At 38.6% G+C, this 22,899-nt stretch overlaps 2 protein-coding genes, 1 long non-coding RNA gene, 1 other non-coding gene and 1 pseudogene across 6 annotated transcripts; 1 reads left to right on the top strand and 4 right to left on the bottom strand.

Annotated features, from left to right (window-relative positions):
* Positions 1 to 2,284: 2,284 nt before the first annotated feature.
* LOC104791095 (uncharacterized) lies at positions 2,285 to 6,385 on the bottom strand (annotated as a pseudogene).
* A 65-nt stretch (positions 6,386 to 6,450) lies between these two features.
* Positions 6,451 to 12,143, top strand: LOC147942652 (uncharacterized). Its single transcript, XR_015559100.1, has 3 exons — positions 6,451 to 6,682; positions 11,461 to 11,905; positions 11,999 to 12,143. It is a non-coding gene; the product is annotated as an uncharacterized LOC147942652 (long non-coding RNA).
* Positions 12,107 to 15,183, bottom strand: LOC104791098 (putative protein S-acyltransferase 5). The gene is made up of 5 exons (XM_010516899.3): positions 14,695 to 15,183; positions 13,825 to 14,007; positions 13,437 to 13,733; positions 13,065 to 13,298; positions 12,107 to 12,930 (listed from the first exon to the last, which is right to left on the bottom strand). The coding sequence occupies exons 1-5, from the start codon at positions 14,794 to 14,796 to the stop codon at positions 12,325 to 12,327; spliced, it is 1,422 nt and encodes a 473-aa protein (XP_010515201.2). The 5' UTR covers positions 14,797 to 15,183; the 3' UTR covers positions 12,107 to 12,324.
* A 2,199-nt stretch (positions 15,184 to 17,382) lies between these two features.
* LOC104791094 (cyclin-dependent kinase A-1) lies at positions 17,383 to 20,818 on the bottom strand. Of its 3 annotated transcripts, none has more exons than XM_010516893.3 (9): positions 20,542 to 20,818; positions 19,883 to 19,921; positions 19,609 to 19,793; positions 19,392 to 19,512; positions 18,954 to 19,127; positions 18,550 to 18,713; positions 18,268 to 18,355; positions 18,114 to 18,167; positions 17,383 to 17,727 (listed from the first exon to the last, which is right to left on the bottom strand). In XM_010516893.3, exons 2-9 carry the CDS (start codon positions 19,889 to 19,891, stop codon positions 17,638 to 17,640), a joined length of 885 nt encoding a protein of 294 aa, XP_010515195.1. In that variant the 5' UTR covers positions 19,892 to 19,921; positions 20,542 to 20,818; the 3' UTR covers positions 17,383 to 17,637. The 3 variants fall into 3 exon arrangements, with proteins under 3 accessions (XP_010515195.1, XP_087309253.1, XP_087309254.1); XM_087453127.1 differs by having other exon boundaries at positions 19,883 to 19,935; positions 20,542 to 20,814; XM_087453128.1 differs by having other exon boundaries at positions 19,883 to 19,973; positions 20,542 to 20,765.
* Positions 20,819 to 22,207: 1,389 nt separating this feature from the next.
* Positions 22,208 to 22,279, bottom strand: TRNAQ-UUG (transfer RNA glutamine (anticodon UUG)). Its single transcript has one exon. It is a non-coding gene; the product is annotated as a tRNA-Gln (tRNA).
* Positions 22,280 to 22,899: the final 620 nt, after the last annotated feature.

The raw sequence follows: 22,899 nt of genomic DNA, 5'->3' as shown, positions 1-22,899 counted from the left end.
TCAAAAATATAGATTTCATTTTGATAATATATAAACACTTGATAAAATTATAAAAATTTATTTTCATTCTAAGTTGGAGTCAGTTGAGATAATTATAGAAGATAAAGAGTCTTTTTGGTTATTGACTCGTAAAAATAAATTGTTAAAACATATTTTAATGAATTATTTTTGTGTTACAAATTTTGTTTTTACCTCTTTTATCTTACATTATTTTTTGTGCCCATTTATCTTACATTATTTCTTTTTTGTACCCCTTTATCTTGCATTATTTATTTTTTTGTGCTCCTTAATCTTAAATTATTTGCCTCCTTAATCCATAAACCCGGGGTGGTCGCAACCCTTGTCCCCCTATCTAAGCTGGCACTGTACTCATCGATGGAGAAGAGTGATCGGGAAAATGTATCATCAAACAATGTAAAGCAAGAGAAATCTTCGCAACGCTCCACTCTTCATCAGAAACAAGATCCGGCGTGGAACTATGCCAGTGAAACTGTTGATTCAAGAGGGAGAAAAGTTACAGCTTGTGACTTTTGTGGTAAACAATATGTTGGAAGTGAAATAAATAGAATGAAACATCACTTGGCTGGATTGAAAGGAAGTAGAAGTGCATGCCCAAAAGTTTCTTCCAAGGTTCAACAGTCCATGAGAACATCATTGGAAGAAAACGAAGAAAAACGAAAGGAAATAATCGTTCTGGATCTTGAAATGGAAGACGATGAAGTTGACCAACGTTCTCACCAATCTTGCACTACTTCAACTCGTAAAAGAAAGGTTAGTTTGTATACCGATCGACTTACATTTTGTACTTTAAAAATAATTTAGAATATAAATGTAAGTCGATCACAATGAATGATACATATGATGCTCAGAAAAAAAAACACTATTTAGGAGAATGATTTAGGACATCTAGTATCAACCGGGTTTAAATTAGAAATAAATCTAAGCAAAAGCTCGATCAGCTCGGTACGGCTAGCTTGTTAATATACCTACTCGAACAAATATAGAAAGATAAGATCAAATCTACATAAATATTATGTAACAAATCCAAAAATAAAAGATTATTTTCCAAGGATTAAGTCATATCCGCACACCAACACCTTAAACAATTACGATGTGTTGAATTCATACATCGGACTATTAACTATGCTTAAACATACATGCAGTTTTGATTTTGTGCTTAAATATACATAAACATGTTTAATGTGTAACTCTGTTAGTCTTTCCGTTAAGTCACTATGACGTGGATTCCATGTATCCAGAAATAATGAAACGACGTCGTTTTATTTTAAGTTGAAAAATTAAAATTGAACCGAAATGGCTAAAGCTACCGTCGAACCCTTGACCTTTGACGTACAAATGGAAGCTAAATACCACTGAGCTACATAAACTTTTAATAAAATAAACGAATATATATATCTAACAATGACGGTCCATCTTCTACCCCCTAACGCCACATCATCTTCACCATAAGCGTTTCTGGTTCTAGATTTTCTAGGGTTTAGACCTCAATTCCTCCGACTCTTACTCTCTCTCCATCTTCCAAGCACTCCATTTTCGACAACTTCCTTGAGAACAATCTCCCTCACCAGTCACCACGAAACCCTAACTCCACAAACTCTCCTCAGGTTCCTCCGTTCGAAGCTTCGTCACCATTCTCTCTTCGCTCATTATGACTTCGCCGTCTTCAATTGGGCAGCTACGCTCCACACGTTCTACCACATCTCTACAATGGCGAGGAGGAGGAAGAAGTAGGGTTAGGGAGAAGAAGATGATGGGCCACCATTGTTATTATATATATATATTCGTTATAATTATAAGTAAAACTTATGTAGCTCAGTGGTATGTAGCTTCCCTTGACGTACAAAGAAAGGTCAAGGGTTCAAATGTAGCCTTACTCAACTTGATTTTGTGCTCAAATGGACTCCATGTCATAGTGACTTAATAGAAAGACTAACAAAATTATTTATTAAACTATATTTGAACACAAAATCAAAAGTTTATGCATATTTAGACACAAAATCAAAAGTTTATTTACGAAATTCAAATATTTTAAAACTGCATATATGTTTAACTAACAAAAGTCCGATATATGAATTCAACATATTTTAATTGTTCAGGTACCGTTTTTCCACACCTACTCAGTATAAACTTGAAAAAGGTGCTCGATATCCGCACACCAAAATTATGTAGAAAAAAAGGAAACCTTTAGGCTCGATATTTGTGTAGAAAAAATCTAGCTGGCTATTCAAGCTTGTTAGAACTTTCTAGTAATCTTTGAGTTTCTCTACCCATCAGTAAAGAAATATGTTTTCTTGAATCTGTTGTTGATTTCGTCGCTTATGTTAGCCAACATAACTCCTTCATCGCTGTTGCAGCCCAATGCATATACAGGTAAACGCGTAAAAGATTCAGAGAGGAGCTTCTCAGCGCTACGTGTGTTGTGTCTCACAACAAAACTCCAAAACGCACAACACTCATCATTTGACAACATCTCCTTCGTTCTCTCCCAATCTTTCCACAAACCACAGTAATCTTCAATAGACGGGTTGGTTCTCATTCCAAACACAGACGAGAAGAAGGCTAAGAGCTCATGATCCTTGTAATGGTTATCAAGAACATTAAGTCTTGAACCAAACAGCTTACCCTTGTCATAGAGAACGCAGCTAGAAACATCTGCCCATTTCTCATCGCTCGGTAACCAAATCCGGCCTAGAGACGCATCTTTCTTAGGTTCCCATTTAGCTTCATTGAGAAACCCGTATATTCGAGTAATACTATCAGTTTCAGAATGAGCATAGATGTGACTAGCAAGCAACTGGCAAGCTTTAGCTGAAGTATGACCAACTCCTATCTGGATAAGCTCTTCTCTGAACGATTTAAGCTCTGAGCCATAATACTTTTCGTCGATGAAAGGACCATCACACGGCTCTAATTTCCAGTGGCTATCAAACAAGAGACACTCACCGGGACTGCGGTAACCAACATGTGTCTTCAACCATTTGCCAGAAACTTTATCAAGAAAATCTTCAAGGAGCATACAGTTTCTGTCTTCACGCAAGAAGGTGAAGCACTTAAAAAGAGACATTGCGGTTGCAGGAGTGATGCGAGATGGATCAGGGAGACTTAGGGAGCGAACCACATGACTCATGCCTTTTCTCAGCTCAACTGTAACATCCAAGCTTTGTAACTCTTTCTTGTAAGAGTAGATACTCTTGCCATACCAGTTGGAGCCGTCATCGATAAAAGGAAGATTCGCTATGAGGCGGAGAGGTTCCCAGTCAGCATCAAAGAGAATACAATCCTTTGGTGCTCGGGAATCGCCGAGTGTGGTACGCAGCCATTTCAACTTTTTGAAGCTATTCACAAGTTCTACAGGAAACTTGTGAAAATTTCCCATCAACTGCCTGTAGCAAGATAAAAGAGACGAAGAGGTGCATTGGGTTAACCCAGAGGAGGTAGCTTTCTCTTTGAAAGTGCGCACAAACTTGTTCACAACATCTTCAAGCTGAAGCTTAACACCAATCTGTTTCAGTTCTTCTTTGTAAGAAAAGATTCTACTTCCATAGAAACCATCGTCGATCAAAGGGAAGCAATCAAAAACAGAAAGAAGACAGCTCCACTCTGGATCATGTATGAAACACTCAGCAGGCGATTTATAATCATTCTTCTTTGTCTTGAAGCATTGAGAAGTCTTCAGGGCGTTGATCAGCCTATGAGGACTGAGATGACGCATGCAGTCAAGTACTAGGAGCATTGCATCAGGTGTCAAAAAAGTCAGCTTTGAAGTATTCAAGTGAGAAACGATGAGGCTGTGATTACCAGGAAACTTAACTACAACGCCAAGCAACTCAAGCTCTTCCTTGTAGCCACTGAGGCTAACTTCACCATAGAAACCTCTGTCAATGAATGGGATATCACTGATCAGTGATGCAGCTTTCCAGTCTTGGCTGAACAAAACAGCTCCATCTGGAGATCTGTAACCAGAACTTGTCTTCAGCCATGGACCATCTTTGATGGCACTGATGAAATCAGCTGGTGGCAGGCGCTTCTCTCTCAAGTACCTAATAAACTTCAGAATGGAGAACACGTTTTCGCTTGACAGTGTTGAAGTCTCAGCTAAACTCATTAGGTGGTTGCCAACAAATGCACAGGCTTCACTAAAGTCAAACATAACACCAGCAGTTTTCAGCTCATCTTTGTAGTTCTCAATCTCTTTCCCATAGTAGGTTCGATCAACCAGCGGGATATCAACTAGAATAGATCCGTTCTGCAGAATACTTCCCCAGGATGAAGTATGGTAAAACGACTGAGAAGGCGGACGATAATCAGAGGAACCATTCATTGTTGTTCTCAACCAGCTTCCTCCTCTAACAGAATCCAAAAAGTTGGAACGAAGAGCATGTCTATTACGCTTGATCCACTCCAACAGCAACAAAACATTCTCCTTTTTAAGAGCTCCCGACAACGCAGGTATAGCAGCATTTGGTGGTTCTATGTCAGGAATATCTCCAGCCTTAACATAAGATTTCAAGAACTCGAGAAGGTCTCTCTTGTTAGACCGCAGACCAGCAAACCTGTCAGATGACAAATACTCTTCCGACAGTTCTATGTATCCATTCTGTCTCCATGGATTGGAGCCAACTAAGCTAACCCATTTACCAGAGCTAGCAGGGACAAGAACCCCATTCCTGCTTGTGTTGACATTACCATAGTTGTCCACAAGCGGCATGTCTTTGCAGCATTTACCCGCTTCTTCTTCTGATAAAAGATCCTTTGAGAGTGAGTGATGGAGGAAGTGTGCAAATGCAACCACAAGCCTCTTGTCTCCATTAAGATTCTCCCGGAGACGTTTTGCATAGTCAGAGATACTCAGATTGGCGACCTTGATCTTCTCTTTGAGCCAGTTCGTTATCGTTTCCTTCTTGGCGCAAGCTTTGAACGCTGTCCGCGTTGTCTGTGGCATGAAAACAAAGTTATACATACATTTTAACTCATCGTTCCAGTCAAGTAACCATGCCTGGTTCTTCTCTGTGGACAAGCAAAGAGTCCGAGGACTGAACTCTGCCAAACTGCTAAGAGAACTCACTCCCTTTTGGACAACATACTTGATAAGTGGAACTTTCACCATGTTTGTACTCTGAAACCTAGACTGCTAACTCTCAGCGATGAAGAGTAGAACCTCCACATACGTACCTTCTGACACACTTGTCACAAGATCACAGCCCTGAATGCATTTTACATACCACTCGTTGCTGACTTGCTTCAAACCCAAGAACTCCAGAACGTTATCATAAATTGTTCTATCAAAGGAGGAGTCAAGAATGTAGATCCCATGTGATGATATATTCTGCAAGCTCGCACCTTCTTCTCTCGCTTTCTCCAAAATGTCCCAAAAAGCAGGAATGAGCCGACCAACCTCACACGGCCTGTGGAAAAAATTCTGTCCCAAATGTGATATGCTTGGTACAATTTCCTCAGCAGAAACCATTACCTTGATCGAGTCTCTGACAACATTCAGCTGTGTGTAAGTAGACTGCTTAACAGGCAAGAACCTAAAAGTAGGCACCAAGCTAGAGACAGGAGCTTCAGTCTTCTTCACCAAGGAGGTGAATGCATTCACAAAAGCTGTAGAGACACAGCTGAGAATCCCTTGGTTCCATAAATCATCCAGTAATATAGTTTCTCTAGACGATGCGAGGATGAAATCTGATTGACTGATGAATGGGAAGTTTGTTACCATCTCGGTGGGAAGAAACGCATAGATACCAGGAGAGGTATTTCCTCGGCCAAGACGCTCTCCAAATGGAAATGCCAAAGTGATCACCCAATCATCGACCTCACTTCTCCTGTCCACACGGTTCTCATGTTTTACTGGAAACTTTTGCCTCCACATGTAGTAAGAGCATTCTTGTTCAGAGTTTCTCCCTTTTTCAGAAACTGAGAGATGTATTGTGTAAGATTCAGCATCAATGCTCTTTCTCGTGACAAAATTAGTCTCACTTACAATCCCTATTGAGGTCACAGTGCTGAGCCTTGGATCTTGGCAGTATTCTCTGATAGACAAGCGCTTGATTTTTGACAAAAACAGCAACACCTCAGGATGAACATTGGAAAGCTGTTCTTTCACCGGCTTGACTTTGTCACTCTTCAAAGGCAAGATAATGGTTGTTGTCGGGAGAGCAGAACCCGAACCATACATCCTTTGTATATCAACAAGAGACGGATGCTGCTCAACCCACTCGGGTACAATGTAACCAAGGCTGCAGTGGCTGCAAGGTGCCTCATTAAAGCGAATCTGATAGCCATTGCTGAAAATATGTGGCTGTGAGGTGATAAGAAACACACTCTTGAAACCAATTCCTGCCAAAGATTGAAACAGAACACAAGTAAGAAACAACAAGGGTCTTTCAAATTTGACTTTGATGACTTGCTCTTGAAAGATCTGTTCATCAACTCTCCTGTTTTTGTCTGGTATCCAACTCCAAGCATCCCTGCATTGTCCCGAACCAAGCTTGTTGAGCTTTACAGACAAATCGGTGTTAAAGAGATCTCTAAATGTGTCACGGTCACAGAAGCTGAGCTAAGTGGAGTCAAAATCGAGCAGCAAGAGGTCAACGAGTCAAAGAGTAATCTGATCGGACCAGGGCTTGTGAAACTGATTCTTGGATTCCTCTCTGATCCTGTAAAGGAAAGACTTAGAATAGGGTTACATTTGTAATTAGTTCTCATCAAAACCCTACTGTACAAAGGCTATATATGTTGTAAACATTCTCATAATAATATACGGCTTACCTTACATGGTATCAGAGCGGGCGTATCCTAAGACCTAATTTTTTTTTTTTCCGCCGCTTGCTTCCTCTTCTTCTTTTCCCTCTCGTCTTCTTCTCCTCTTCCGATCATGTCTTCTCAGAGTGAAACTATTGCCACTTCTGATGCTTCCATGCTTCACAACGTTAACATGTCGAATGTGACCAAACTCACGGCATCGAACTTCTTGATGTGGAACCGCCAAGTCCACGCCTTACTCGATGGATATAATCTCGCTGGTTTCCTTGATGGTTCCACCGCTGCTCCTGCTGCCACAGTTACTTCTGCTGGAACCACTACCGTCAATCCCGCGTACACTACTTGGAAACGTCAGGATAAACTCATCTACTCCAGTCTCCTTGGTGCCATCGCTGTTGAGGTTCAACCTATCTTATCCAAGGCGACAACCTCTGCTCAGATCTGGAGTACACTCTCTTCCACTTATGCAAAGCCAAGTTGGGGACACATCAAACAGATTCGCGAACAGATCAAACAATGGAAGAAAGGTACTCGTTCTGTCGATGACTATGTCCAAGGTTTTACCACACGGTTTGATCAACTAGCCTTACTTGGCAAGCCAATGGATCACGAAGATCAGGTTGACTACATTCTGAGTGGTCTCTCCGATGCATACAAACCGGTGGTTGACCAAATTGATGGTCGTGACTCTCCTCCATCGTTGACGGAGCTCCACGAGAAACTCCTCAACTTTGATCTGAAGCTTCAATCTCTTGCGCATGCTGCCTCTTCCTCTGTTCCAATGTCCGCGAATGTAGCATCTTACAAATCTTCTGGTGGCAATCACAACACCAACAACGACAACAACACTCATTCTCGTGGTCCGTTTCGCGGGTCGTCTCGGGGACACTGGCAGAACCATCAAAACTCCTCCTGTGGCTCCCAAGGCAGAGGTTACCAAGGGCGTTGTCAGCTTTGTGGTGTCTTCGGCCACAGTGCTCGCCGATGCTCTCAGCTTTCCTCCGGTCGTGGTGGATACAATTCCTCGTCTAACCCACCGTGGCAACCTCGTGCAAATGCTGCCATGGCGTCCTCCTCCTCTCCATGGATCTGCGATAGTGGAGCTACTCATCACTTAACATCTGATCTCTCCAACTTGGCGCTTCATCAACCATATACGGGTGGTGAAGAGGTCACCATCGCCGATGGTTCTGGCCTCCCGATAACACATACTGGTTCCGCCTTACTCCCTACCCCATCTCGATCTCTTGCTCTTACGAATGTTCTATATGTTCCAAATGTTTGCAAGAACCTTATCTCGGTGTATCGGTTGTGCAACGCTAATAATGTGTCTGTTGAATTTTATCCTGCCTATTTTCAGGTGAAGGATCTGAGCACGGGGGCCAAATTGCTCCAAGGCAGAACTAAGAATGAGCTTTATGAATGGCCGATTAATAACAACACCATCTCTATCTTTGCGGCCACTCCTACACCAAAAACCGATATCTCCTCTTGGCATCTTCGACTTGGGCACCCTTCTTTATCTGTTTTAAAAACAATTGTCTCTCAGTTCTCTTTACCTCTTTCTCCTTCTCCTCATAAACAGTTTTCTTGTTCTGATTGTTTCATCAATAAAAGCCAACAGTTACCATTTTCTACAAACACAATTGTCTCTACACAACCTCTTGAATATTTGTATACTGATGTCTGGTCTTCTCCTGTTCTCTCCACTGAAAATCTCAAATATTATCTCCTCATTGTTGACCATTTCACCAGATATACATGGCTTTATCCTCTCAAACAGAAATCTCAGGTCAAAGAAGTTTTCATTGCCTTCAAGACCCTTGTCGAGAATCGGTTTCAACAGAAGATTCGAACACTTTATTCGGATAATGGTGGGGAGTTTATTGGTCTGCGATCGTTCTTGGTGGAACATGGGATTTCTCATCTTACATCTCCGCCACACACACCTCAACACAATGGCATCTCAGAACGAAAACACCGTCATGTCATTGAGACGGGTCTCGCTATGCTTGGTCATGCGTCGGTTCCCAAGAGTTATTGGCCGTATGCCTTTGCCGCTGCCGTATACCTCATTAACCGAATGCCAACCGCTGTGTTGAGTGGTGTCTCGCCGTACCGGAAGCTGTTCAACACCACCCCTAATTATCTCAAGCTGCGAGTCTTTGGCTGTGTCTGTTACCCTTGGCTTCGACCTTACCGACAACACAAACTTGAGTCCCGCTCGACTCCTTGTGTTTTTCTTGGGTACTCACTCACACAGAGTGCGTATTTATGTCTCGATGTCCAAAGTGGTCGAGTTTATGTCTCCCGCCATGTGCAGTTTGTGGAGAACAGTTTTCCGTTTGCAACCACGCCAATGTCACCGGATCCAGTAGTGTCGACGTCTGGTGTTGTTTCCAATCCGTCCTCTTGGCCTCCGGTGATAAATCTTCCATCGCCAACAGCTCTTTCTTCGCCACCGTGCTCTGCCCTTCACCCTCCATCGCCGACCAACATCGCACCGCTATCGCCACCAACTACGCCATCGACATCGTCCTCTTCTGTGCCACAGTCCTCACCGTCGGTCTCGCCTGATGTTGCTCATGAAACGCGAACTAAACGAGTTCATGATGGTCCGTTAGTTGAGCCCAACTCTCATCGTAACCCATCCACATCTCTCCTTTCTCCTAATCCATTAACAAGCCTATCCACTCCAATTGGACCAAGCCCAATAACCTCAAGCCCAAATTCACCCACTCAATCATCTTCTTCTACTCGACCTGAACATTCATCATCGACCTCTGTTTCTAGCACCCTCACACCAACAAACCCCAATTCTCCTGCTACTTCACCGATCCCAAATCCGATCACACCTCCACCGAATCCAAACCCACTCCCACCTCCTCCACCAATCCCACACCCAATACCACCTCCACCTCCACCTCCGCAAAATCTCCATCCTATGCGTACGAGAGCTAAAAATCATATTACCAAACCAAAACCAAAATTTAATCTTCTTGCATCCACATCTCCGGTGATCCCAAGGACTGTGGCAGAGGCTCTCAAAGACCCTAATTGGCGTAACGCGATGTCGGTTTAAATCAATTCGCAACTGAAGCTGCACACTTGGGACGTGATTCCTCCTTCACCGCATTATCACGTTATCACTTGTAAGTGGATCTTTACCCTGAAATAGCGCCCTGATGGATCTATTGACAGGTATAAGGCGAGACTGGTCGCTCAAGGATTCAATCAACAATATGGCCTCGATTACTCTGAGACGTTCAGTCCCGTCATCAAATCAACAACCATCCGTCTCGTTCTTGAGATAGCAGTCAAGTTGAACTGGACGATCCATCAAATCGACATCAATAATGCATTTCTTCAGGGTACCTTACATGAAGATGTTTATGTCTCTCAGCCTCCAGGATTCGTCGACAAAGACCGTCCCCATCATGTGTGTAAACTAAATAAGGCCTTATACGGTCTAAAGCAGGCGCCCCGCGCATGGTATCATGAACTCCGACAGTTCCTCCTTCACCTTGGTTTCAAGTCGTCACTTGGGGATGCCTCTCTTTTTATCTCCCAACAGTGTAACAACTATCTCTACGTACTCGTGTATGTCGATGATATAATAATTACTGGAGTCCCGTCTTTGGTGCGATCATTTCATGCTTCCATTGCTGCTCGTTTTTCACTCAAAGATCTCGGTCCTTTGAGTTATTTTCTGGGCATCGAGGCCACTCGCACATCCCAGGGACTTCACTTAATGCAGCGAAAGTACATCACTGATCTCTTGGCCAAGACTCACATGCTCGATGCAAAGCCGGTCACCACGCCTATGACTCAGAAACCGCTCACGCTATATACTGGAACACCGCTTCCCACTGCCACTGAATATAGAATGGTGGTTGGTAGTCTTCAGTATTTAGCTTTCACACGGCCAGACATTGCCTTTGCGGTGAATAGATTATCTCAGTTTATGCACAAACCAACATCAGATTATTGGCAAGCGGCTAAGCGAATTTTACGTTATCTGGCGGGCACAAGATCACTTGGTATATTTCTTCGTCGTGATGCTCCTCTCACCATACATGCCTTCTCAGATGCTGATTGGGGTTGCGATAAGGGGACTTATGTTTCAACAAATGCCTATATTATCTACTTTGGTGGTAGTCCAGTCTCCTGGTCTTCCAAGAAACAACGGAGTGTGTCACGGTCCTCTACAGAGGCGGAGTACCGGGCTGTTGCTAATACTGCTTCTGAGCTTCGCTGGATATGTCACCTGTTGACTGAGCTTGGTATCACTCTCCCCACGGTTCCAGTTATATATTGTGACAATATTGGTGCTACATATCTTTGTGCTAATCCAGTTTTCCACTCCAAGATGAAACATGTGGCACTTGACTATCACTTCGTCTGGGAACACATTCAGTCGGGTATGCTTCGTGTTACTCATGTCTCCACTGTCGATCAACTTGCGGATGCTCTTACCAAACCGCTGGCTGGCCCTCGTTTTCACGAAATCAACAACAAGATTGGAGTCAAGTTACTGCCTCAATCTTGAGGGGGCGTGTAAAGGAAAGACTTAGAATATGGTTACATTTGTAATTAGTTCTCATCAAAACCCTACTGTACAAAGGCTATATATGTTGTAAACATTCTCATAATAATATACAGCTTACCTTAGAGATCCATCTCTCAAGGTAGAAGCTGAGGAGCGTTCAAGAATGATACAGTGCCTTGTTGACATCGACGTTAAAGAAACTTTGGAAACGATCACGACGGAGTATACTCTGAATCTACCGTCCAAGGGAGAGAAGCTGATTGCAGAGGCTAAGAGGATGATAAGATGGGAGAGAGAGAAAGGAGTGGTGTATGCAGAGAAGTTGGAGGAAGCTTGTGGGAAAAGAAAGGTTTTGGAGTACGCCACGTGTTTTGCCGATGTGATTGCAAAGGGAGTGATGTGGGAAAGAGAAGATCTGATCGGACGGTTATCAGAGCTTGTGAAGATGGCTTACTTGGTTGAGTTTGATGAAGAGGCTTTAGAGTTTCTTATGAAGTCCAAGAACCTTCAAGTCTACGAAGAAGATGAGAAACTTATCTCAGATGAATTCTCTCTCAAGTAAAAAATAAGGTACGTCAATGTCAGAATTTATACTGGTAATTTTGCTCTGTAGATTTTATTCCTGCATTTGTGAAATTAACAATATTTTTTTCTTTTTTGCAGGTTTACTTTATATCCCAAGTAACCATAGGGAACTCTAGTCTCTATGTCTGTCTTGTTTATGTGTTTTTATTTTGGTATTTGGAGCTTTTGTAACATTCCTACTCTTTTGAAGTACTTATAAAAATGAAATATGTCAGTTGTTTCATTTTACCAGCAATTAAAAGGCTTTTTATCCTTTTTTTAACGTATACTTTACACAAAACACGTTACAATGAGAGGTAATAAACCAAACAACTTGAATCACAAATCTTTTGTTTCCTTGATCTCTTCTTACTTTTTTTCATAACCCTTTTTTCACAATCTTGTAAAATGGCTTACACCGTAGACTATAACCGCCCTATACCAGTTCCGGTTCTGCCTCTACTTGCTGCTGCATCGAAAATCTCAACATGTAAATCCCTGGAAGCATCATTGTCTGAAGAGTCTGAGCTGTCGTCTTCTTCACCAGCTCTTTTATCATCTCTGGTTCTTAAATCTTCGTTAATACGGCTTGACAATTCCCAACTCCCTCCTCTTCTTCCTCTGCTGGACTCTCTCGAATGCATAATCCCTCGTCCTCTGCTGGACTCTCTCGAATGCATAATACCTCGTCCTTCAGACTCCTCTGGTGGAAGCATTCTGCTCAAATCCCGTGATGTAACAGCTGCTTCCATGTCCTTGTCCATGTCACCGAGCTCTTCCTCTACTGTCTCGTGCCACACTGGTTTTCTTCCCATCTCTATGTCGTTGGAAACTTTCTGTAAGCTCGGGCTTGACATCCCTCCGTTTACTGTCCTTGGTGGGATTGCTGGTTCCTTTGAAACCTTTGCTCTGAAACTGTTCTGTGATATGGCAACATTTGTGCAGAATACTTCCATGAAATTCCCTATTATTCCTTTGTTGAAGGGGTTCTCGTGTCTATCATACCGATACCTGAAGTTTTCGTAAGTTGACTGCCAAATCACAACATATCAAACAACAGAGAACCAGTTAACAAGGCAGCTAAATCTATCCAACAGTTTGAGGGCATAATGAAACATGGAGCTTTTAGTGAAACATGGAGCTTTTAGAGAGCAAGTATTTTTACCTGATTAGTACTCATTAGGTACAAGTGGAAACAAGTAAGCCCACCAACAAACCAGACACAGATGAAAGTGTAGATTATTAGCGCGATGGAAGCAGGAGTCTTGAGAAAAGATTTCCAAATGTTTATGTTTTCACTATTCATTATGCGTACGACGTAGATCCAGCAAAACACATGGACATAAATGCAGAGAAGAGTTGAGCACAGCACAAACATGAAGTAGAACCTATAGTTTCTCTGCAATCAAATACCCCAAATTACTGTTAGTTACTCTTGAATCGTCTACGTATATGCAATTATCCTCTTTACTAGTCAGAGAGATGACAAAAGAGGGAACAAGCAAGATTTTAGTTGAGGCAAAATAAAATCCATTACCAATCCAATGCACTGTCCAAGCCAAGGACAGTGGTGATCAAACTTGTCAACGCAGTTGTTGCATATGGAGCAATGAGAAGCACGGGGCGGTCTGTAAAGCATGCATGTGTCACAGTATTTGATCTTCACAGTAATTCCATTTACAATCAAATCCTTTGTCCGAGGCAACCGACTCTGAGGAGTATGAGCAAGACGTGGTTCTCCATTGCCTTCACTAACCTCTGGTTCAGGAGGATACAGATTACGTGGTATTATTCCTGGGTCTCTCGCCGAGGTAACAAGAAGAAATATTAGATCCTGTGGAGAAAAAAGTACCAAACTTTCTTATCAGTATGCAGCAGAGATATATGTAAATGCAGAATCGTAATCATGAGAAAGAGGAACTCACTAATACGATCAGACCAACAGCGACAGCTAATATGGATACTCCTCTATGGTGAGGGAAGTCATCAATAAATTTTCTGCCAACAAACACACAGAATATAATAACAGGAACTGTAATCAAGAAGATGGTGATTAGAATAGATCGAGCATCGGGTCCAAACACAAGCCTTCCTCCAAGGAAGAACACCTGGAGAAAAAGAAAAGAACAAACAACTTAAAGTCACTAAAAAACAACTCTTGTAACTAATGAGATCACACATCTAGACGTATCTTCTTCACTAAACTCTGATAAACATCCAAAAAAGTTTAATTTTGAAAGAATTCAGCTTCTTTGACAGCATAAACCAGACAAAATCTTATCAGCTTAAGAAGACACATTATACTGTCGAATCTCCATACAAAGTAGTTGAACTGATTAGGTGAACAAAACGAGGAAAACATTGAGCATCCATGGGTCTCTAATTATCTCACTGAAAGCACAAATCTTGATGAATCAATCATCAGGTAAAAGCAAAATGGAGACTAGTTTCAAACGATGAGCAAAAGTAAAATCTGAGAGCTTTGAAAAGTCAAATCCCAAAATCAAGAAAAAGAACGAGTAAAAACCCTAAAAATTAAAGCTTTATACATCTCAACATTAGGGTATAGAAGAAGTCAAACTTAAAACTCCAAACTTGTGAAGAATGAAACAAACCCAGAACCAAAAAAAAAAAAACGACTTTTCCACATATCCTGGGTAAACAACAACAACTCAACCAAAAAACTGATACAGATCTTACTCAAAAAAGACCTTAAATCTGACCCAACCAACAACAAAAGAAAAAAAAACTCTAATCAATCATTATAAGAGATAGAAGAAGAAGAAGAAGCTCACGTTGTTCCCTTTCCAGCCTTTGTAAGTTCTGATCAGCTCATCTCCACCATCACTAGAACTCGGAGCTCCGTGACGCCGATCTGACGGCTGCAAATCTAACATCGGAGGAAACCCAGGGAAAAAAATAAAAATCGCGTTTTTTTTTTCTTGCTACAAAGTCTTTGGAGCAATCAATTTTTGTTTGTTATTTTTTTTAAAAGCAGAGAGACCAAAACAAAAAGATTAAATTCAAAAAAATAAAAAAGGAAATATTGACTAGAGGGAGACAGAGATGAGAATTATGTTTTTTTTTTTTTTTTTTTTTTTTTTTTGTCTTTCTTAAAAGCTAGCAGCAGCCTACTTGGCCACTTTAAGCCACCTTTCTCTTTTTTTACGAGTCAACAACTAATTTCAAGAATTCAATTTAAAATTTAATTTTTGTTTTATTTCGGTAATGTATTAATGATTTTTTTTTCTTTCTGTCAACTAAGATAATTGAATTGATGTGTCATAGATTCAGTAAGCTGTTTCTTTTTTTAGAGGAATCAGTCTTGGCATTATTAGAGCAGGATCTTTGCTAGAGAATGGGTTGATATTCTTATTGTATTTATTTTAAAAAATATAGCATATATATTGTTATAAGTTCTAAATTGTTATTTTTATTATATGTTACAACTGTTTATGTATTTTGATTTTGATTATTATCTTGTTGATTCAATGGATATATCCGGATTTTTTTTTTATCTTATTATGTAATTTTTTTACCTTGTTAATAATGTGAAACGCGTAAAGAGATATGTTTAGATAGGTATAAGAAAATGATTTGGTTAGAAATAGTGCACTGTTTATAAAGAAATGATGTATATATATTTATAATATTACAAATAATAACTTTAAGTTGTAGTATGTAATAAAATGATAAGGGTTTATCATGTAACTCTTACAAATCCTACTATATTAATTGAGAAGTACATTTATAAAAATAACATTAAAAGTGTAAAAAATTACATTGAAATGTCATTAGAAATAATAAATAATAGGATCATTAAAGATAATAAAGAGAATTTAACTAGGGTAGATAAATAATTAAGGTATTAAAAATAAGATACTTAGAAATATCTGTTCGGTTAAACAACTAAGATTTTTACAAATATTATCCGATTTTATATAGATATTTCCGCCAATATCTCTACAGCAATAATTTGATTGTAAGAGAGCTAGATGAATTGCTAATAATGAATACCAAAATAACAAAAATAATATTTCAAATTTAATTCAAATAAAATGTTCAGCCCACAGTTTAACGTGGTGTTAGTACCTAGTAGAATATTATATGAACAAATGTACTTCCGTTTTAATAATTAATAGATAATAAGCCTTTAAAGTTATTTCCATTAAGTTTATCATAATTTATTAGGTAAATGACAATGAAATTAACTGAAAATTAAGTACATAGTCTATAAGGGGTGACATGTAGCAGTTGAATTTTGATTACAAAAAAATATTACTCCTCTATATACTAATTTTATTATTAATGTGCTATTAATTGTTGTAAGAAACTGCTATTATTATTATTTACGCAATAAATAATGACATAAAAAATTAAACAATACATCATTACGTTACAAATATACAATTTTTGTTTGTTGAAATAGATGTTCATATCATATAGATAATATATAACTTGTAATATAAAACCATGCATTCTATAATTATAAGTAAAAATACCTTAAATTTTATTCTACGAATTATATAAAAGCTTAAAATAACATCTCAAAAAAAAAAAAAGATCACACGTTATGTGAAAAAAAAGTACTAGTACTTATAAAAGGCGATTTATTCCCTTCGATAATTTATACATTTTTTATTCACGTATGAATGTGCTAGGGGCACACGCATTAAACCGCACTAACTATAATTTGTTTCCAAACACCTAATTTCATTATCTGCCATCATTATTGCATTTGCATATCTTTAACGTTCTTGTTTATAAACTCTTTCAGATTAGGAACGTTTTACATTAGAAATGTAGTTTCACCCAAAATATGTCTTATTCCGAAGAAGAACACAGTGCTTCCTTGCTCAATGAAAGAGCAGCTGAGACCAAGTAAGCTTATATCGGAAAATCATGGTAATAGAAGATTGAAACGGACCTACTGCTTCCAGTTTATATCAATGTGTCGACTCAACAACTATGTCAACATTTTTAGATGGTCATCATCGGGTAATGATCTGTCTACCTTTTTTTATTAGATTCTATTTAATTCTTTGACATTTTTGATTTATTCGAATATAGACTGAATGTAAAAATGTGTAATCCAAATTATCCAATACGTGTTGACCAGCTCTTCTCGTCAAATTTTTTTTTGTCGCCGTTATACAACTCGTCAATTTTGGTCTCACCTAATTGATTTTATTGGACCCTCTCTTCTCCTTACGTATCCTAATTAAACAAAACTATCCACCCTCTAATCTCTGTCAAATCCTAGTCCAGCTAATAAAGATTAACTTAGTCTTATTTTTTTTATTTTGTTGTTAAGTTTTTAGGTTTTGATTATTGGCACATTTACATGAAAATATCATGCATAGTATGATGAAATGATTTTTTGTCCCGAGAAGTATATGAAAAAAGTCACAACTGCAAAAAGTGATATTTTATCAAACTGATGATAATCACTACTATTATTATACAGAAAGAAGTTACGGTAATTTTGCAAAACAAAAACCATATATGGGGGGAATGTTATTCTGGGTAACAAAGGATACAAGAAAGTGATCTCAAAAGCTTAAAAGTAAAAAAAAAACACACACTCGAAATCTTCTCTTTTTTTTTTGCGTACTAGAATATATAAGTAGGAAAGGAACTCAGAGAAAGAATAAACAAAACCCATTAATATTGTTCTTAATTTTGAAAGATGATAATTATATATAGAATGAAGGAGAGATTACTGGTTTTATCTCTTTCTACGGCATGACGCCAAGATCCTTGAAGTATTCATGCTCCAGGGCGGCTCTTGCGTTGATTCTTCTGCTCGGATCCATTATCAGCATTTTCTGTAACAAACCAAATAAAAAACGGAGGCATATTATGATCATCCTCTTCACTTTCACATGAGCTTCACAAGTTTGGTTTGGTTTAGGACTTCCATGAATCCTGGTTATTGAATACTGTTCATGTCTAAGACTAGTTTGGTTTTGGCTTGATGTGGCATATACAAGGAGCCAACCCAATGTCTCTGCTTTTTGTTTAGAAACCATTCACCTAACCGAAGGTTTGTTCATAGTCCTATCGATGACTTTATAAGACAACTAAAACCTCATGTGGTTAAAGGTTGAGTAGAGTAAGCATGAAACCAGGTCCATCAAAATCAAGCATCCAGATTTCTAATGTAGCAGAAGTTAAATATATAGATGTGTGTGTATATGGTCAGTGAACTTACAGAAAGGAGATCGATTCCATCGGGATCTAGATTGGGGACAAAAGTTTGTAACTCCTGTGGTATACGAAAAAAAATAAAATAAGGGCAAGAATATTATTGTGTCGTGAACTCTTGTTTGATGAAAACAAGAAGTGAACAAAGAAATTTTAAGTACCGTCGGTTTCCACTTAGGGAAAGCAGATTTATAATCTGGCAGAGAAGTTACCCCACGCCACGTATCCTCGTATGGAGTTCCCATGATTCTGGTTGAAGAAAAAATGCATGGCAGTGATAATGTATAATCAGTTGACACTTCAATCTCTGTTTTCATGAGTACTCCAAAATTACATTTCAAGTTGAGAATGTTTTCAGAATTCCTTGTTATATCGTTGCAGACAAGTTCTTTTGACTTGTAATATATAGAAGATGACTGGATTGAGTAAGTTAGTAATGAAACCTGAAAATCTTAAAGAGTTGATCAATCTCGGAGTCTCCAGGAAATAAGGGCTTTTGGCTGATCATCTCAGCAAATATGCATCCCACAGACCAGATATCAACGGGTGTAGAGTACTGATGAGATCCTAGGAGTATCTCTGGTGCTCGGTACCAGAGAGTAACCACCTAGAAGGAACACAACGAACAAATTGTGAGAATAACCATCAAGAGACGTCAAAATCTGAATATAGCACTGAAACTTATTAGGGTATCTCGAATCCGTCTATCTGAAATGTCTTAGTCCTTTATTCCCACATATATCAGATACTTAAGTGATTCTTTACCCTTTAGGAATGAAGCAAATGTGAAGCCATGCCAAAGATTTCATAACAGAAACATATGAACAAAAATTAAGTTCTTCGGCACCTCATGAGTAAACGTCCTGACAGGGATACCAAATGCTCTGGCCAGTCCAAAATCTGCAAGCTTTAGTGAGTTTGTGCGGCGATCAATCAACAAATTCTGTGGCTTTAGATCACGATGGAGAACTCTGTGAGAGTGGCAATACGCAATTCCACGGAGAATCTGGTAAAGATATGTCTGCAGAGAGTGAATGAACAGCTCTAATCAGCTTGTGTTGAGTACTAAAAACGCATTGGGAGGACATAACATAAACTTAGATTTCACCAATATGCAGTAATAGGTAGAGTTGTTAAATAGATCAGAAGGTATTTTATGACAACATGACCAACCAAATAGCTCAATATGACAGTACTTTAAGGGGTTTCTGGTTTGTTAAAGTGCTTCACATAAAACTGCATTAAGCACAAAAATAAATAAAAATGCCTAAAGTGTAGCACTCACTTTGATCATATGTAGATCCTTGGAGAAATCAGGAGTTGAATCCATGTGCTTTTTGAGATCTAAATCAAGATACTCAAAGACCAGATACAAACGCTTCTCGCTGTGCACTACATCCTGCAACCTGTGAACAAATGTTTTAAAAAAAAATCAACCAAAATTGTTCACCAGACTCATGCTGAATCAGTTTTCGACAATCAATTTTCAAACAACTTCATACTTGACAATGTTGCTGTGCTGCATTTCTTTCAAGAGGGAGATTTCTCTAATAGCTGTGCTAGGTACACCTTCATCCTCCTGCTCAAGCCGGATCTTCTTCAAAGCTATAGTCTCATTGGTCACTTTGTCTCTTGCCTTATAAACCACACCGTAAGTTCCTTCACCAATCTTCTCAACTTTCTCGTACTGCATTATTAGTAAGAGCACTTTTAACAGAGACTCTCGTCAAAGAGCAAAGCAGTGTCACAACGAACTTAAACAACCATTACACAAACCTGATCCATCAATTCCAGAATAACCAAACTGACGCAACTCTGCACATGTAAATCTGAATGTCACAAAACACAAATTAATCGCAAAATTCACCTACACATTAGAATAAGAAAACATCGCAGGCTATATTAGTTGAGCTATCTCAGCACATTCTAAACAGCAAGTGTTGTATGAAGTCAAACTATACAAAAAGACGCAGGAAACAAACAAACAAACAAAAATAGCTCAGATCCAAGCTACTATGACTTAATTTCTTTGGACAGATTATGAAAATGAACAATCAAACAAGGCTGCTTTAAATCGTTCAAGAGGACAAATCGGGAAAATGAAAACGAAATCCAGAGCAGCGAACTCGTATTTTTCTCCAATCCAGAGAAACATGGAGCTAAGCGAACAATCATACGACAAAATGCACACAAAAAAAAAAAAAAGTAGTCTAAATCTAGAGAAGAAACACTAGTAAGAGACGCCAATGGAAATGCTAAAAGGGGGGAAACAAGTAGAGATCAGCATCGAAGCAGTAAGATAATGGAATACGAAGAGAAGAGAAAGCGTAAGGTTGAATTGACAACAACAGGTTTCAAGTCAGAATTCGAACGAAAACAAAAAAAAAAGTTCATCCAGTAAGAAATTGATCGGAGAGTAACGAGAATCAAGTTACCGGAGACGACGATCGGATGTAGTGTGAGAGTGAGACTAGCACACCGACGGATCCTCTCTCAGAGCTCTTGTTGTCTCTGAGAAAAAGGGAGAAGGAGGGTGGTGGTTTCTGTGAAGCTTGAAGAAGAGAGGACTAGGGTCGAAAGGCGATTGACTTAATTGAGTCAGGGTTTTTTTTCTTTTTTTTTTTTTTTCTCTTTTTATTTATTTATTTAATTAATGTGTGAGTGACGAAATTTTTGTTCGTTATTTTATTTTCTTTGATTACTAATTTACCTAACCGCATTAACTTGGTGGTATGAAATTGTATTTTTTTAATATACCGAATCTAATTCTGAAAGAGACGGTTTGTGTTGGTACCACGATTCGCATTCCGGGTTACGAGGAAGCCCAAGGCAGACTGATGAAATGGGCCCAAACCCAATGCAAAGGAAGCCCGCTAAGCCCGACAGCGAAGAGAAGCAAAGCCTTCCGCGTCACTTTGGAGATCGGAACGGTCAAAAGATTTTCTGTATTAATTAGCTTAAATGAGAAAGCAAGATTAACGGAATGAATTGATTTAGCATTTAATTGTAATACAATAGTGTAAGTAGAGAGTAGGGAAGACTATAAAGGAGATCAAAAAAACTCTAAAAGAGCAATAACATACATTTCCAATTTACAACACTTAGTCTCTAAAATCAGTTCGGAACCTTCGACAGTGATAGTCTCCTCCGTTCGGAAAAACACATCGGAAGGAGAACTCGGATCTAGTTCTCACAATTTGGAATTTGGATCGGTAAAAAGTTGAATTCAAAGAAAAAAATGTACCTGATAAAAAAATATTTTGTAGCACCAACAACCCAAAGATAAATGGGAGAAGTTTATTTTTAATTAAAAGGTTTATGTCATTAAGCAACTCAACATTTAATGTAAATAATAAAGTCTTGCACCAATGACCAACTCAAAGATAAATTTTGGAGAATAATAAAGTGATAAATTATTTTATGAATGTTGTTGTATTAAGAGATAGAAGTCGTATTCATTTGAATCTCCATCATGCCTCTTTTAGTGTATCTAAATTGAGCTGTGTTTATGTTGTTTGTTATACAAATAGTAATATATATGCACTAGCTAATTGCTGCAGAATTATGCATCCTACCTTTAGGAGTCCCTTTGAAGTTCATCAAAAAAAGAAATGAAGTGTTAGAAGAACCAGATTATGCTCCTATTTCACAATCATCAAGCCATGTTGCTCAAGTTCCTGTTATCAAAGAAGTGTGTGATTCAAGAGAACCATTCAGAAGAAATCTGGTTCACACTTTGCCCTACCTTTTCCGTAGATATTGGATACTTCTCAAGTATCAATGTAGATTTGAAATAGACGAATATTAAAAAAGAAGACGGGCTGTTTATATCCAAAAAAAAAAAAAAAACTTCCAATGAAAAAAATATCAAGTTTTCAGGATCACAAACGAGAGGGGATGTAAACAAAAACCATTTTCCTCATGTATTTATTCAAATTATTCTTAAGTAACCAAATATATAATTGGTGAGGATTTCTCCCAAATAAAGATTTTACTTGATAAAAGATAGTATATATGAAGATGAGAGAAAGAGAAGTAAAAGAAAAAAAAAAAAGCTCAAACAAACAATAATTGAGAAAAGTGGTAAAAATTGAAAAAGAAAGGTCCTACCGGGAGTCGAACCCAGGTCGCTGGATTCAAAGTCCAGAGTGCTAACCACTACACCATAGAACCGATTGATTGAAATACGTAACTTTTATCAATATAACGATTTAAATTTTTACCAGTTTACGTTAATCAAGAAATAAATCCATCTAGATTCTAGAGTAGTTAAAAACTTAAAAATAAAATGTTGTATGACAGACTCACGTAACCCTTAATTTTACCACTGGTTTTAATAAAAATTATGTTTTAAAGTAACTTTAATATATATATATATATATATTAATGTTTTCTTTGGTCGATTAGGCTTTCAAACTCTGATGTTAGTCCTGTTTTCTTTTTTAGTTTTGTCGTAGAACCATCCTTTTAGCCTTGATGGCTTTTCAATAGACCTTATATTTTTACAAGGTAAATTGACTGGTGATTTGGAACGGAAGCTCAGTTATAGTTTTAACGAAGTGTGAGATAGTCAAGAATTGAAGAAGATAAGCATTTCTTATTATTGCATTTTCTTACTTGCTTTCTTTATTACAATAGTAAGCCTATATATACAAAAGGCATTATAGTTTTAGGTTCCTCTTCAATGCCAAGTATTGCAAACTTATTGGCTAGCTGAATTTGAGTGTTACAGCTAATAATTTTTTTTTTTTTCACCCAACCCAATCGAGTGTATGTTGTAAACAAAAACAAAA

Source organism: Camelina sativa, chromosome 6 (genome assembly GCF_030686135.1).
Source record: "Camelina sativa cultivar CO46 ecotype springtype chromosome 6, ASM3068613v1".
In the NCBI taxonomy this organism is placed as follows: domain Eukaryota; kingdom Viridiplantae; phylum Streptophyta; class Magnoliopsida; order Brassicales; family Brassicaceae; genus Camelina; species Camelina sativa.
Note: the sequence above shows the minus strand (reverse complement) of the source record. Positions and strands in the feature narration are given on the sequence as shown.